A 15,641-nucleotide genomic window follows, 5' to 3' on the forward strand; every position below is an offset into this window, starting at 1 on the left:
ACTGATCATACAGCTCTGCAAAGACGAGGAGGTGGCACTGATCATACAGCTTTGTGGGGACAATGTAGTTGCACTGATTATACATCTCTTTAGGGATAAGTTGGAGCCACTGATCATACAGCTCTGCAGGGACGAGGAGGTGGCACTGATCATACAGCTCTGTGGAGACAAGGTGGTGGCACTGATAATACACCTCTGCGGCGACAACGTGGTGGTACTGATCATACAGCTCTGCAGAGAGGAGGTGGTGACACTGATCATACAGCTCTGAAGGGAATAGGTGGTGGCACTGATGATACAGCTCTGTAGGGATGAGGTGGTTGCACTGATCATACAGCTCTGTAGGGATGAGGTGGTTGCACTGATCATACAGCTCTATGGGGAGGAGGCGGTGGCACTGATCATAAGGCTCTGTAGGGACAAGGTTGTGTCACTGATCTTACAGCTCTGCAGGGAGTAGGTGGTGGCATTGATCATTCAGCTCTGTAGGGAAGAGGTGGTGACACTGATCATAAAGCTCTGCAGGGATGAGGTAGTGGCACAGATCACACAGTGCTGCAAGGACCAGGTGGTGGCACTGATCATACAGCTCTGCAGGGACGAGGAGGTGGCACTGATCATACAGCTCTGCGGGGACAAGGTGGTGACACTGATAATACACCTCTGAGGCGACAAGGTGGTGGTACTGATCATACAGCTCTGCAGAGAGGAGGTGGTGGCACTGATCATACAGCTCTGAAGGGAATATGTGGTGGCACTGATCATAAAGTTCTGCAGTGACGAGGTGGTGGCACTAATCATACTGCTTTGCAGGGAGAAGGTGGTGGCACTGATCATACAGCTCAGCAGGGAGGACGTGGTGGCACTGATTATACAGCTCAGCAGGGACAAGGTGGTGGCACTGATCATACAGCTTTGCGGGGATAATGTGGTTGCACTGATTATACATCTCTTTAGGGATAAGTTGGAGGCACTGATCATGCAGTTCTGCAGGGATGAGATAGTGGCTCAGATCATACAGCTCTGCAGGGACGAGGAGGTGGCACTGATCATACACCTCTGCGGCCACAAGGTGGTGGTACTAATCATACAGCTCTGCAGTGACGAGGTCGTGGCACTGATTATGCAGTTCTGCAGGGATGATGTAGTGGCACCGATCATACAGCTCTGCAGGGATGATTCAGTAGAACAGATCATACAGCCCTGTAGGGATGAGGTGATGGCACTGATCATACAGCTCTGCAGGGAAAAGTTGGTGACACTGATCATACAGCTCTGCTCGCACAAAGTGGTGGCACTTATGATACAGCTTTGTGGGGACAAGGTGGTGGCACTGATCATGCAGTTCTGCAGGGATGAGGTAGTGACACCGATCATACAGCTCTGCAGGTATGATTCAGTAGCACAGATCATACAGCCTGCAGGGATGAGGTGGTGACACTGATCATACACCTCTGCGGCGACAAGGTGGTGTTACTGATCATACAGCTCTGCAAGGACCAGGTGGTGGCACTAATCATACAGCTCTGCAGAGACAAGGTGGTGGCACTGATTATACAGCTCTGCAGGGAGGAGGTTGTCGCACTGAACATACTGGTTTGCAGGGATGTGGTGGTGGCACAGATCATACAGCTCTGCAGAGAGGAGGTGGTGGCACTGATTATACAGATTTGCAGGGAGGAGATGGTGGCACTGATCATACAGCTCTGCAGGGAGTAGGTGGTGGCACTGATAATAGAGCTCTCCCGGGATAATTTGATGGCACTGATCATACAGCTCTGCTCGGACAAAGTGGTGGCACTTATGATACAGCTTTGTGGGGACAAGATGTTGGCACTGATCATACAGCTCTGCAGTGATGAGGTCGGCAGTGATGAGGTCGTGGCACTGATCATGCAGTTCTGCAGGGATGAGGTAGTGGCACCGATCATACAGCTCTGCAGGGATGTTTCAGTAGCACAGATCATACAGCCCTGCAGGGATGAGGTGGTGGCACTGATCATACAGCTCTTCAGGGAAAAGTTGGTGACGCTGATCATACACCTCTGCGGCGACAAGGTGGTGGCACTGATTATACAGTTCTGCGGCGACAAGGTGGTGGCACTGATCACACAGGTCTGCAGGGAAAAGGTGGTGTTATTGAACATACAGCTCAGCGCGGACAAGGTGGTGGCACTGATCAGACAGCTCTACAGGGAGGAGGTTGTGGCACTAAACATACTGGTTTGCAGGGATGAGGTTGTGGCACTGATCATACAGCTCTGCAGGGAGGAGGTGGTGGCACTGATCATACAGCTCTGCAGGGAATAGGTGGTGGCACTGATCGTACAGCTCTGCTGGGACAAGATGGTGGCACTGATCATAAAGCTCTGCAGGGATGATGTAGTGGCACTGATCATACAGGTCTGCAGAGACGAGGTGGTGGCACTGATCATGCAACTTTTCGTGGACAAGGTGGTGGCACTGATCAGACAGCTTTGCGTGTACAAGGTGGTGGCACTAATCAGGTAGCCCTGAGGGGATGACGTGGTGGCACTGATCAAAAAGCTCTGCAGGGATTAGGTGGTGGCACTGATCATACAGCTCTGCAAGGAGTAGGTGGTGGCACTGATCATACAGCTTGCGTTGACAATGTGGTGGCACTGATTATACAGTTCTGCGGCGAAAAGGTGGTGGCACTGATCATACAGCTCTGCATGTAAAGGTGGTGGCACTGAACATACAGCTCTGCAGGGAAAAGGTGGTGGCACTGAACATACAGGTCAGCAGGGACGAGGTGGTGGCACTCATTATAGAACTCTGCAGGGGTGAAGTGGTGGCACTGATCATACAGGCCAAAAATGGGGGACGGGGTATGGAGTATGGCATGCGGATGGAGAGCACATTGATGCTGGAACCAGCGCGTCGCCTATCACGCTCGCCCATCAGTACATAGGTTTTCATCTGTGCTTTTTTTTTTTTAGTAATTACAGAAAAGCAGGAGGATTTGTGGTTTATTGGCTTAATTAATTTTCTTCTGTTACATAATATTTGTTCAGTGAACCTGCGGATAATTACACTACACTAATGTGGGGTTAACCCTCTGTGTAGCTCTAGGACTTTTCACCAATGATGGCAATTAGCTCGATCTGCACGTGCCGCAATCTCCTCAGTCACTTACAGTATTATCGGGACTCCCAGCTGTTTCTGCACTGATTACAGGGGGCTATAAGCAGCAGATGTTCTCGAGGAGCCCGATGTGAGATGAAGGTGGCGCATCTATGAACACTGGTAAATAAGAGGGGATCAGCAGGAACAAGGCAAGTAAGAGGTTAAACAGAGGAGGAAAGGCGTCTATGTACATCGCTGAAGGCTGAGGGCGGCGCTTAACCGAGGATTCCCGCTCATTGTCTGATCGCAGGATCCGTTTGGGGATTTGAACTTCCCGCTCTTCTTCCGCCGAGGATTATTAGCGGACATCACAATCCGGTCACACAGAGAACCGCGCAGAGTCCGGCCCTCCAGAGCCGCCATCACGGGATCGCCCTCCGGGAGGAGCAGCAGTCACTGATGTGGACAATCACCGGCCGCCATCCCCCGATACTCCGGGACGTGATAACCGCATGTAATCTCCACAGCGGAGTCAGGGGCCCGAGTATCAAGACATTCACTAATGAGGGACATTTCCTGTGACTATTCGAGGACTCCTCTCCCCACACAGGTCTGAGGCTTCATGTGATAACCCAGACATGGGCATCCTCACGTGTTTTGTGTTGAACCCCGGAATCAAGTGTGTATGGGCACCAACCTACAAACTGGTGGCGGCAGCCCGTGGTGCCTAACGTCAGTCCCATGTGAGCACGCAGAGATCAGCGGCGTCAGCTCTTGTGGCGACGGTGTGGGTGGCTCTTAGAAGAGCCTTTGGTGTTGTGGACAGAGATCGGCGGCAGCGCTCACTTGCTCTTGCTCGCCTTGCTGCTCTCGGTCTTCTTGGGCAGCAGCACGGCCTGGATGTTGGGCAGGACGCCCCCCTGGGCAATGGTCACCCCACCCAGCAGCCTGTTGAGCTCCTCGTCATTGCGCACCGCCAGCTGCAGGTGACGGGGGATGATGCGGGTCTTCTTGTTGTCCCGGGCAGCATTGCCGGCCAATTCCAGGATCTCAGCAGTCAGATACTCCAGCACAGCGGCCAGATACACCGGAGCGCCGGCGCCGACTCTCTCGGCATAATTGCCCTTGCGGAGAAGCCTGTGCACACGGCCGACTGGGAACTGGAGTCCTGCCCGGGATGAGCGGGTCTTGGCCTTAGCTCGGACCTTCCCTCCTTGTTTGCCGCGTCCAGACATGGTTGATAACAAACAATAAAGAATCTGGGCGAAATGAAGAACTAGCTGCGGCTGCTGTCGCTTTCATAATCGTCTGCCCCGCCCTCCTCTCCTGTCATTGGATGGATCTCAAGTTACCAATGGAAAACAGACTTGTGTAGCTACCAATCAGCTGCAGTGGGCGGAGCGATTGACGGTTCTGTTGGTCACATGACTTTGTCACCCAATAGCACGGCGATCTGACAACAGTGTCATTTGCATGGCGGGCCTATAAATATCGCCGCTCTGGGAGGCTTGGGATCATTATTCTTCTCTCTTTTGAGAACTTTGCTTTCGTTATGGCTGATCCCAAATCTGCGCCAGCGCCCAAGAAGGGCTCCAAGAAAGCCGTCACTAAGACTCAGAAGAAGGACGGCAAGAAACGTAGGAAGAGCAGAAAGGAGAGCTATGCCATCTACGTGTACAAGGTGCTGAAGCAGGTCCACCCCGACACCGGCATCTCCTCCAAGGCCATGGGCATCATGAACTCCTTCGTCAACGACATCTTCGAGCGCATCGCAGGGGAAGCCTCCCGCCTGGCTCACTACAACAAGCGCTCCACCATCACCTCCCGGGAGATTCAGACCGCCGTGCGCCTGCTGTTGCCTGGAGAGTTGGCCAAGCACGCCGTGTCCGAGGGCACCAAGGCCGTCACCAAGTACACCAGCGCCAAGTGATCTGCTCAGTCTGCTGCTCCGCCATCACCCCAAAGGCTCTTCTAAGAGCCACCACCCCATCTCCATCAGAGCTGTGGCTGCTCCTGTGTCCTTTCCCGTCTCCCCGAGTTGTCTGCTCCACCGCCTGGGTCTCTGCGTCTAGTGACGGGAAGTGACAGGTGAAGGAAGTAGGGATGATGAATGCTACCAAGGAGATTGTGAGAACCGAGGACCTTCTAAATAATAACCTGGTCACTTCTCCATAAGTTGCTCTGTGTTCAGGGACTACTCTTTAACCCCTTGCTCCACAGATCTTGATATTCTGGGGTCTCATTCATTTGGTATAACATGATTCGGTTTAGTTCATGATACACCATGATGACTAATAACACTTTCTAAGCCGGGATGCTTTGAGACTGAATTTTCTCCCCCATGCAGCACCAGACAGTGAGCTGACGATTTTCCTCTCTGCACTTAGTTCATGATTCTCGTGTTATTCCTCAAATAACAGTAGACATTTGTAGTCGGTGCAGTTTTATCTAGAGATTATGCTGGAGTCTTCACTGTAAAGGGAAGCGGTGACGACATTTTAGAAGCAGCGGGAAATTCAAACCCCCTAACCGTCCTGTGTTCAGCCAATCCGCAGAGGGAGGGGAGGAGCTAATGTTCCCAATGGTTGACACGTTTGCAGTTCCCGCTTTTTCTGTTCTTTGTCTCCATATAACGCGCGGTCCCAGGACGGAGCGATGTCGGGGAATCTGCAGGTGTTGAGAGGTCGCTGGTCGCTTACATCCCATACAGGAGTCTGCAGCTGTTCCTGGTTAGAGAATGAATCCGCGTTAGGCAGATGCTGTGATGCCCCGTGTGTCTGACCTGCAGGCGATCACATCTCCCTTTCTCGTCATAATCAGTATTGTGGAGACAATATATTGGCTAGAGATGTATCCTACAAGAGACATTTCAGGGGAGACCAATTCTGCTCTTCCAAGCAGATCCCACCTGCAGCTCCAGGCAGGAGGTCTGTGATGGGAAATGTGCGATCATGTAGAGAAGATTGCCGAGAGCTCAGTGCACAATACATTACACTGTGATGTGAGGATCCTCTAGGTCAGACATGTCATGACATCATCCCCCATCACATCCTCCTCACAGATGTTTTTTAAATAATTACTGCAGGATATGGGGCGATATTGGCGGCTGGGATCAGTCAGGATCACTGCTGAGCTCTGATTTTCAGCCTTTTCTGTCATTATGTTAATAATTGTTTTTCCTAATTAATTGTAGCTGACAGCAGGTCCCTACTCTGCAGCAATGTGAGCTATGATGTGGTGGAAAAAAGAATCATTGCCAGGGGAAGAAGAAAACACAAATATAAGGACAATAGTGTCATAATTGCCCGAAGTAATGATGACTCCTATCATAGCACAAATGTCCCTAATGCGGGAATATAAGACCTGAATAAAGGCAGAGAGGGCTTAGCCCTGGGGTTAATATAAATGTAATATTCTCTATGAAAACCGGAGATCCTGTGATTACTGAGGACTGAGCCTTATATCAGGCAGTGTATCTACCGGTGTGAGATCCCCTGGGCGGCTGCCTGTAATATCTGTGGTTACAGTCTGTTCTGTCCTCCTGACATATACTGGGGCCGTGTCTGCTCCCCTCTATTTGTGCTGCCCATTTATCTATAGGCTGAATCTGGAATAATTCTCATCACAGGGGAAGAAGTGACATTATATTACAAGCTGGAAAGAAAAGGGAAACTGAACAATGAGCGGGAAATTCAAACTCTCCAACAGTTCTGTGCTCAGCCAAACAGCAGAGGAAGGGAGGAGCTCATGTGGATTCTGTAAGCCCCGCCCTGGGGCGCGTCATCTCTGCAGTTCTCTCTCTGGTCCGTCTCTCCTGTATATAAAGGAGGGGTCGTTCGGTTTTAGCATCAGTTACAGCTGACTACTTGGAAGATGTCTGGTCGCGGCAAAGGAGGAAAAGGTCTTGGGAAGGGCGGCGCTAAGCGGCACAGGAAGGTGCTCCGTGATAACATCCAGGGCATCACCAAGCCTGCCATCCGCCGTCTCGCTCGCAGAGGAGGCGTCAAGCGCATCTCCGGCCTCATCTATGAAGAGACTCGCGGGGTCCTGAAAGTCTTCCTGGAGAACGTGATCCGTGACGCCGTCACCTACACCGAGCACGCCAAGAGGAAGACCGTCACCGCTATGGACGTGGTGTACGCGCTCAAGCGCCAGGGCCGCACTCTCTACGGCTTCGGAGGTTAATTGTATTCTTTTCTGTGCTGATAACCCAAAGGCTCTTTTCAGAGCCACCCACATCTTCTACCTGAGAGGCTACGATTTCCTATTCCTGCAATCTGGTGCCTGTAAGTATACTAGTTGTCACAGCCTGGCATGTGTCTTGCACTTTCCTCCTTCCATACTGGAGCTGGCACCGCGGACTTGGGGTGATGTGGTTTATTCTCCTTGATCTATAATATACAGCTGCCAGGTTCTGGGGGCATACAGTATATCCGCACTGTGCAGCACAGACATCTCTGCACCACAGTACATACCTCGCTGTGATGTGGTCACTACAGAGCAGAAATCCAAGTTCTGCCGTGAGATGAACGTGATTCTGCTACAGGTCTTCCTGATCAGATCAGTGTGTGTGTCAGGAGGCAGCGAATACTCCCGGGGATTGTCGCTGGATAGATGCGCCTCCCCCAAAGGCTCCTATCAGAGCCGCACACATGTGTTCTACAATTCCTGATATTTGATGACTGCGGTGATGGAGTCTGGTCAGATCCTATTTCTCAGGATTGGTGTAAATCCAGTGAGGAGCGGTCACATCCTGTACCGGTAACTGCTCCCCCTTGTTAGTGGCGGCTCCCCGGTATGTCCAGCGCCTGCATCTCATCACTACCACCCTCCTCATTTACCATCTACATGTGGCCACTGATTGTGACCTCCTGACTGCTCCTAATAACATGGACTGGAGCTACAGCCGGCAGCGGTCTCCTGTGCTCGGGCTGATGGATGAAGCCGCTCCCTCCCCGCAGCCGGACATTAGCGGCTCGTTCCCCTCATGACGGGGAGGTTTCTGGTGTCTTATCCTATTTATCAGTAGTCGGAGCCAGAAGAGAGAACAGAGTCCGCACCCCGAATGTACAGCGCCGTCATCCGAGCCTGGCGGACCATAGCGAGGACTGGAGATGAGGCGGCTCCGGAGCCTGTGTATTTCTGAGTGCGGAGAGCGCCATCCCTCCAGAGGAGAAAAAGTCTCGCATACAAGATAACTGCATAAATGTGGTTGGTGAGATAATGAGCAGCGGCCACCGTTCTGGGGATTGAGGGGTTAATACAATCTCACTTTACCACATGATCTGCAGGTATAATGGCCGCTTACTCCTGACAGTGATTGGGAAATGATGTCTCTTCCACAAGCAGAGAACAGTCACTGAAGGGTTAATGATCGAGGGCCGAGAGCACGACTGAGCGGGAGATTCAAACCATCAAACGGTTATAAAGCTCCGCCCACAGGAACCGACCAATCGATAGACGTGCTTCCTCCTCCGTTTAACTCCTTATTGCCCTTCTACCTGCTGCTCCTCATGTACACGTGTTCTCCCGGCAGCGCTCAGCACATCGGGCTCCTCCTGGTAGAACATGTGCGGATTGTATCATCCGATCTGTGCTAGATGCGGCCTCCTGTGATCAGTGCGGACCCCACACGGAGACGCCCAGATATAACGTTACCGGGTCTCCGTGTGGGGTCCGCTCCGATCACTGCTGGAAGTGGAGTTGAGACTGATCAGCCCTGGAGCTGCAGGCAATGTATACACACCCCGTACGGTGCTGCACATCCTCCATACCACCTACTGGGTGGTATACAGCACTACAAAGCCTACGTGTGCTGTATACTCCCCATCTAGTGCTGCAGACACAAATCCGAGAGCATCTGTTCTATATAAGCCTGAATCATGGAATGTTCCAGCTCAGTGCAAGATTCATTAAATCCTCCCAGACGGATGTCTGTCCAGCCTCTGTTTGAAGACTTCCATTGAAGGAGAACTCAACACCTCCAGTGGCAGCCTGTTCCACTTATTGATCATCCTCACTGTCAAAAAGTTCTCTTTAATATCTAATCCGTGTCTCCTCCCATTCAGAATCATCTACAGAATACCCCCATATAGTGCTGTAAACCCCAAATAGCTATTGTATGTATAGGCTCACATAGTGCTGGATACCCTCCATATAGTGACATGAGCATAAGGTAGTGCTGATACCTACATATTGCTGAATACTCTGCACAAAGTGCTGTGGGCCCTCCATATTGTTCTATATAACATCATATGTGGCTGTATACCCCCATATAGTGCTGTAAGCTGCCAAATACTGTTGTATACGGACACATTGTGCAGTATACCCTTCAAGTAGTATTATATATCTCCATATAGTGCTGATAATCCAACATATAGTATTTTATAGTTGAATATCCTGTATCCATACAGTGCTGTATACTCCCCATATATTCGTGCACACCCTCATGTATTATGGATTCACGGCAAGGCCTGCCCTGCTACCAAGTCATATGCACCCCAATAACTCCAATCCCCCCTTGGAATAAAATATAGAGGGCCTTTTAAAAAATGTCTCATTAAAAAAAGAACCAGATCTCCTAGACTTGTAATGCCCATACACTAAGTGTGTTGGCTGGCAAACATGTTGCCCTGTGGGTTACACCTCAACCTTTTCCATAACCAGTATTTTACGCCCAGCAAAACCACCCACCCTTGTTCGTGTGAGGACTCCTGGAGTGGACCCTCTGGGCCATGATTCCAACCCACCCTGGGCGAGCTGACCTGGTAAGGACCACCCAGGGATACAGGAAGCATCAGAACGCCCTGGGAAATAAAGTACCATGACTGCTGGAACCAGGTGGCAGGCTCGAAGGAGGCACAAGAGACAGTGTTTAGCAGGATGAAGTGGTGGATGATATAGTAACTGACCCAAGCTAGCAGGAGGACATGCAAAGTGAGGACAGCAGCATAGGGGGAGGGAGGCATAGCGCCCCAACAGCCAGGAAGAAGCAGTGTGGTTGCCGCAGACAGAAGGCCGGCGACTATTAACAGTAACACCAACATGATGGAAGTTGCCTGTCCATCTGTTAGGCCTTCTCAAGTCTAGTTGTTTTTTAATACTCTGCCCATAACCCCAAAAAAGGTCATTTGCACCACCTGCCATGCCAGCATCAGCAGGGGTAGCAAAACTACCAGCCTCACCACCACGAGCATGATCAGGACCATGGTTGGTAGCAAAGCCGGCAGTATTAAAGGTCAGGAATTCGCTCTTCTTGAGGGAGGATTGGGTGGCTCTGAAAAGAGCCTTTGTGTTGCAGTCAGGTGGGCAGGACAGATCTAAGCTCTCTCCCCACGGATCCGGCGGGCCAGCTGGATATCTTTGGGCATGATGGTGACCCTCTTAGCGTGGATCGCGCACAAATTTGTGTCCTCAAACAGCCCCACCAGATAAGCCTCGCTGGCCTCCTGCAGGGCCATGACAGCGGAGCTCTGGAAGCGGAGATCGGTCTTGAAGTCCTGGGCGATTTCTCTCACCAGGCGCTGGAAGGGAAGCTTACGGATCAGCAGCTCGGTGGACTTCTGGTAGCGGCGGATCTCACGGAGAGCAACTGTCCCTGGCCGGTATCTGTGCGGCTTCTTCACTCCGCCAGTGGCGGGAGCGCTTTTCCTGGCGGCTTTAGTGGCCAGCTGCTTGCGGGGCGCTTTCCCTCCGGTGGATTTCCGAGCGGTCTGCTTAGTTCTGGCCATAGCTCTGTATAGAAGAGAACAGAAGTGATGAGAGGAGCAGAGTGAGCGGCTATTTATACTCCTCTGCCCCTATTCACGCTTCATGAGGACACGTCCCCTGCATTCCATTGGTTATTTTGTAGAATGTGAGCAGCGAATAGCGTTTGATGTCCGCGACCAATCACTGTACAGAGAAGGCTCAACCTGACTCACAGTTCAGCTATCACCCACTGCTCTGATACACAGGGTCACATCCAATCTCCAGGCGGCTTCTACAGCGGAAGCTCCGATTCTATATTCCCAGTACCCAGAGCGGTACAGCAGCTCCTCTATAATCAGTCACTGACGCTCCAACTCTCACATCGGAGTTATAACCTCACACCACTCTTACTAAGATGTGGGTTACAGGTGGTGATAATTAGGATGATGGAAGTAACGTGATTTCTGCTGCACATCGGCCCCCTTCCCTCCATTACACAGAACTGTCACCTGAAGGCACCGATCATACAGCTCTGCGGGGAGGAGGTGGAGGCACTGATCATACAGCTCTGCGGGGACAGGGTGGTGGCACTGATCATACAGCTCTGCGGGGAGGAGGTGGAGGCACTGATCATACAGCTCTGTGGGGACAGGGTGGTGGCTCAGATCAAACAGCTCTGCGGGGACAGGGTGGTGGCACTGATCATACAGCTCTACGAGGACAGGGTGGTGGCACCGATCAGAGCCTTTGTGTAAAATAACTGGGTCCGCAACTTATTTCTTGTCCGCGGGCTTCTTGGCTTTCTTAGCCGGACTCTTGGCAGCTTTAGGTTTGGCCGCCTTTTTAGCCGGACTCTTCGTCGCCTTCTTAGGCTTGGGAGCGGCTTTCGACTTCTTGGGGCTCTTGGCCGCTTTCTTGGCAGCTGCGGGCTTCTTGGCCTTTTTCGGGCTCTTCTTGGCCGTGGTCAGAGCCTTCTTGGGCTTCTTCGGAGATTTGGCGGCTTTCTTAGCAGCAACGGGTTTCTTGGGCTTGGCTGCTGACTTCTTGGCCACTTTAGTCTCCTGCTTCTTGTTGAGTTTGAAGGACCCGGAGGCGCCGCTGCCCTTCACCTGGAGGAGGGTGCCCTTGGTGACCAGAGACCTGACGGCCAGCTTCAGGCGGCTGTTGTTCTTCTCTACATCGTACCCTCCGGCAGACAGCGCCTTCTTCAGGGCGGCCAGAGACACCCCACTGCGCTCCTTAGAGGCTGACACGGCTTTCACGATCAGCTCGGCGACGCCAGGACCGGAGGATTTCTTGCTGCTCTTGGCGGCGGATTTCTTTGGCTGCTTCTTGGACTTGGCAGCCGGTTCTGCGGGAGGGGGAGCGGCGGCTGGCGCGGTCTCTGCCATCCTATGCTACGGAGCCAAAACACAAAAATCTCCCGATAGGAAAACACTAAGGCCGGAGCTGGAGGAGTCTGTTATATGTACAGGCTTACTGTGCACTGATTGGCTGCTGAGCTACACCGTCCTGAGCATCTATTGGCTGACACTGCATACATGCCCCGCCTCTTCCCAGCTGAGAACGAGTGAAGCTCCGCTCTCCCCTTGTGCTTCCTTGCCCGGAATAAAAGCCCTTTACCGGCTGACACCGGACAGCAGAGCGCGCTTCCTCCGCCGCTTCTTCTTCGCCATCTTCTCCACCGACCGTCTGTAGCTGTCACTAGCAGAGACGCCGGGGAAGAGCGGAGAGGAGGTCCCGGGATCATCGCCGTCGTCCTCCAGATCTGCACATCGCTGTGTATCCGGGAAGATACATCTGCTGGGGGAACTCGTTCCTCCTGTTCCCGGCTCCTGTCACCATCACAGGGATCTTTACTACAATGTCTATCGTACAGGACGCTGATTGTACGATGTGGGGACGACCTGGAGCTGCTGAGAGCCCAGAAGGGTAACACAGGCGATGGCTCCGCTGACTGCCGCCTCCCTGACCTGTGACCTCCCTGTACCCCGTATGTGCGGAGTATTGGGGGTGACAGATGCTCCACATCAGGAGATGATCCACATCGGCGGCTGATTGCAATGACCTGCTAAAATCTGGTCTCACCCATTGTGGAGCTGTGACCGCTGAGGCCTGTAATGGTGGAAGAGAACTGATAAGGGGCAGCTTCATAATGCGACTCACTCCCCAACCAGACGCATCTCCGGGGAGAAAACTGTGAGATATTCCTGGATTTATGTGACCCAACTATTGTGCAAAAGGGGAATATTGGGAGAAAAGAGAAGACACAAAATGCAATTTCTACACAGAGCACAGCTGTATAGGGATGAGGTGGTGGCACTGATCATAAAGCTCTGCAGGGATGATGTGGTGGCACTGATGATACAGGTGTGCAGGGACGAGGTGGTGGCACTGATCATACAGCTCTGCAGGGAGTAGGTGGTGGCATTGATCATACAGCTCTGTGTGGATAAGATGGTGGCACTGATCATGCAGCTCTGCAGGGATGAGGTTGTGACACTGATCATACAGCTCTGCAGGAATGAGGTAGTGGCACAGATCACACAGCTCTGCAAGGACCAGGTGGTGGCACTGATCATACAGCTCTGCGGCGACAAGTTGGTGGTACTGATCATACAGCTCTGCAGAGAGGAGGTGGTGGCACTGATCATACAGCTCTGAAGGGAATGTGTGGTGGCACTGATCATAAAGTTCTGCAGTGACGAGTTGGTAGCACTAATCATACTGCTTTTCAGGGAGGAGGTGGTGGCACTGATCATACAGCTCTGCAGGAATGAGGAGGTGGCACTGATCATACAGCTCTGCGGGGACAAGGTGGTGACACTGATAATACACCTCTGCGGCGACAAGGTGGTGGCACTGATCATACAGCTCTGCGGGGACAAGGTGTTGGTACTGATCATACAGCTCTGCAAGGACCAGGTGGTGGCACTTATCATACAGCTCTGCAGAGAGGAGGTGGTGGCACTGATCATACACCTCTGCGGCGACAAGGTGTTGGTACTGATCATACAGCTCTGCAAGGACCAGGTGGTGGCACTTATCATACAGCTCTGCAGAGAGGAGGTGGTGGCACTGATCATGCAGCTCTGCTCGGACAATGTGGTGGCACTTATGTTACAGCTTTGCGGGGACAAGGTGGTGGCAGTGATAATACAGCTCTACAAGGATGAGGTGGTGGTACTAATCATACAGCTCTGCAGGGAGGAGGTGGTGGCACTGATCATACAGCTCTGCGGGGACGAGATGGTGGCACTGATCATAAAGCTCTGAGGGGATGACGTGGTGGCACTGATCAAATAGCTCTGCAGGGATTAGGTGGTGGCACTGATCGTACAGCTCTGCAAGGAGTAGGCGGTGGCACTGATCATACAACTTTGCGGCGACAAGGTGGTGGCACTGATCATACAGGTCTGCAGGTAAAAGGTGGTGGCACTGAACATACAGCTCAGCGCGGACAAGATGGTAGCACTGATCAGACAGCTCTACATGGAGGAGGTTGTGGCACTGAACATACTGGTTTGCAGGGATGAGGTAGTGGCACTGATCATACAGCTCTGCAGGTATGAGGAGGTGGCACTGAAGATACAGCTGTGCCTGGATGAGGTGGTTGCACTGATCATACAGCTCTGCAGGGAAAAGTTGGTGACACTGATCATACACCTCTGCAGCAACAAGGTGGTGGTACTGATCATACAGCTCTGCGGGGACAAGATGGTGGCACTGATCATAAAGCTCTGCAGGGATGATGTGGTGGCACTGATCATACAGGTCTGCAGGGATGAGGTGGTAGCACTCATCATACATCTCTGCAGGGACGAGGTGGTGGCACTGGTCAAATAGCTCTGCAGGGATTAGGTGGTGGCACTGATCTTACAGCTCTGCAAGGAGTAGGCGGTGGCACTGATCATACAGCTCTGCGGGGACTAGGTGGTGGTACTGATCATACAGCTCAGTGCTGACCAACTGATGGCACTGATCATACAGCTTTGCGGTGACAATGTGGTGGCACTGATTATACAGTTCTGCGGCGACAACGTGGTAGTACTGATCATACAGCTCTGCATGGAAAGGTGGTGGCACTGCACAAGCAGCTCTGCAGGGAAACGGTGGTGGCACTGAACATACAGCTCAGCGCGGACAAGGTGGTGGCACTGATCAGACAGCTCTACAGGGAGGAGGTGTTGGCACTGTACATACTTGCTTGCAGGGATGAGGTAGTGGCACTGATCATACACCTCTGCAGGGATGAGGTGATGGCACTGAAGATACAGCTCTGCAGGGATGAGGTGGTTGCACTGATCATAAGGCTCTGCAGGTACAAGGTTGTGTCACTGATCTTAAAGCTCTGCAGGGATGAGGTGGTGGCACTGATCATACAGTTCTGCGGGGATCAGGTGGTGGCACTGATCATACAGCTCTGTGTGGATAAGATGGTGGCAATGATAATACAGCTCTGCAGGGAGGAGTTGGTGGCACTGATCATACAGCTCTGCAAGGATGAGGTGTTGGAACTGATCATACAGCTTTGCGGGGACAATGTGGTTGCACTGATTATAAATCTCTTTAGCGATAAGTTGGAGGCACTGATCATGCGGTTCTGCAAGGATGAGGTTGTGGCACTGATCATACAGCTGTGCGGGGACAAGGTGGTGGTACTGATCATACAGCTCTGCAGGGAGGAGGTGGTGGCGCTGAACATACAGCTCTGCAGGGAAAAGGTGGTGGCACTGAACATACAGCTCAGCTTGGACAAGGTGGTGGTACTGATCAGACAGCTCTACAGGGAGGAGGTGGTTGCACTGATCATACACCTCTGTGGGGAGGAGGCGGTGGCACTGATCATAAGGCTCTGTAGG

General features: G+C 52.2%; 5 protein-coding genes across 5 annotated transcripts; 2 read left to right on the top strand and 3 right to left on the bottom strand.

Moving 5' to 3' along the window:
- Positions 1 to 3,880: 3,880 nt before the first annotated feature.
- Positions 3,881 to 4,369, bottom strand: LOC141057159 (histone H2A type 1-like). Its single transcript, XM_073553701.1, has one exon. It carries the CDS (start codon positions 4,323 to 4,325, stop codon positions 3,933 to 3,935), a length of 393 nt encoding a protein of 130 aa, XP_073409802.1. The 5' UTR covers positions 4,326 to 4,369; the 3' UTR covers positions 3,881 to 3,932.
- A 229-nt stretch (positions 4,370 to 4,598) lies between these two features.
- LOC141057160 (histone H2B 1.1-like) lies at positions 4,599 to 7,324 on the top strand. The gene has a single exon (XM_073553702.1). It carries the CDS (start codon positions 4,643 to 4,645, stop codon positions 5,018 to 5,020), a length of 378 nt encoding a protein of 125 aa, XP_073409803.1. The 5' UTR covers positions 4,599 to 4,642; the 3' UTR covers positions 5,021 to 7,324.
- On the top strand, positions 6,964 to 7,275 carry LOC141057006 (histone H4). The gene has a single exon (XM_073553479.1). It carries the CDS (start codon positions 6,964 to 6,966, stop codon positions 7,273 to 7,275), a length of 312 nt encoding a protein of 103 aa, XP_073409580.1.
- A 3,032-nt stretch (positions 7,325 to 10,356) lies between the features above and the next one.
- Positions 10,357 to 11,256, bottom strand: LOC141057158 (histone H3). Its single transcript, XM_073553700.1, has one exon. The coding sequence runs from the start codon at positions 10,818 to 10,820 to the stop codon at positions 10,410 to 10,412; it is 411 nt and encodes a 136-aa protein (XP_073409801.1). The 5' UTR covers positions 10,821 to 11,256; the 3' UTR covers positions 10,357 to 10,409.
- A 135-nt stretch (positions 11,257 to 11,391) lies between these two features.
- LOC141057157 (histone H1.5-like) lies at positions 11,392 to 12,222 on the bottom strand. Its single transcript, XM_073553699.1, has one exon. It carries the CDS (start codon positions 12,168 to 12,170, stop codon positions 11,553 to 11,555), a length of 618 nt encoding a protein of 205 aa, XP_073409800.1. The 5' UTR covers positions 12,171 to 12,222; the 3' UTR covers positions 11,392 to 11,552.
- Positions 12,223 to 15,641: the final 3,419 nt, after the last annotated feature.

The sequence above is a fragment of the Dendrobates tinctorius genome, unplaced genomic scaffold, assembly GCF_039654945.1.
Source record: "Dendrobates tinctorius isolate UK_male_01 unplaced genomic scaffold, ASM3965494v1 ptg000202l, whole genome shotgun sequence".
In the NCBI taxonomy this organism is placed as follows: Eukaryota; Metazoa; Chordata; class Amphibia; order Anura; family Dendrobatidae; genus Dendrobates; species Dendrobates tinctorius.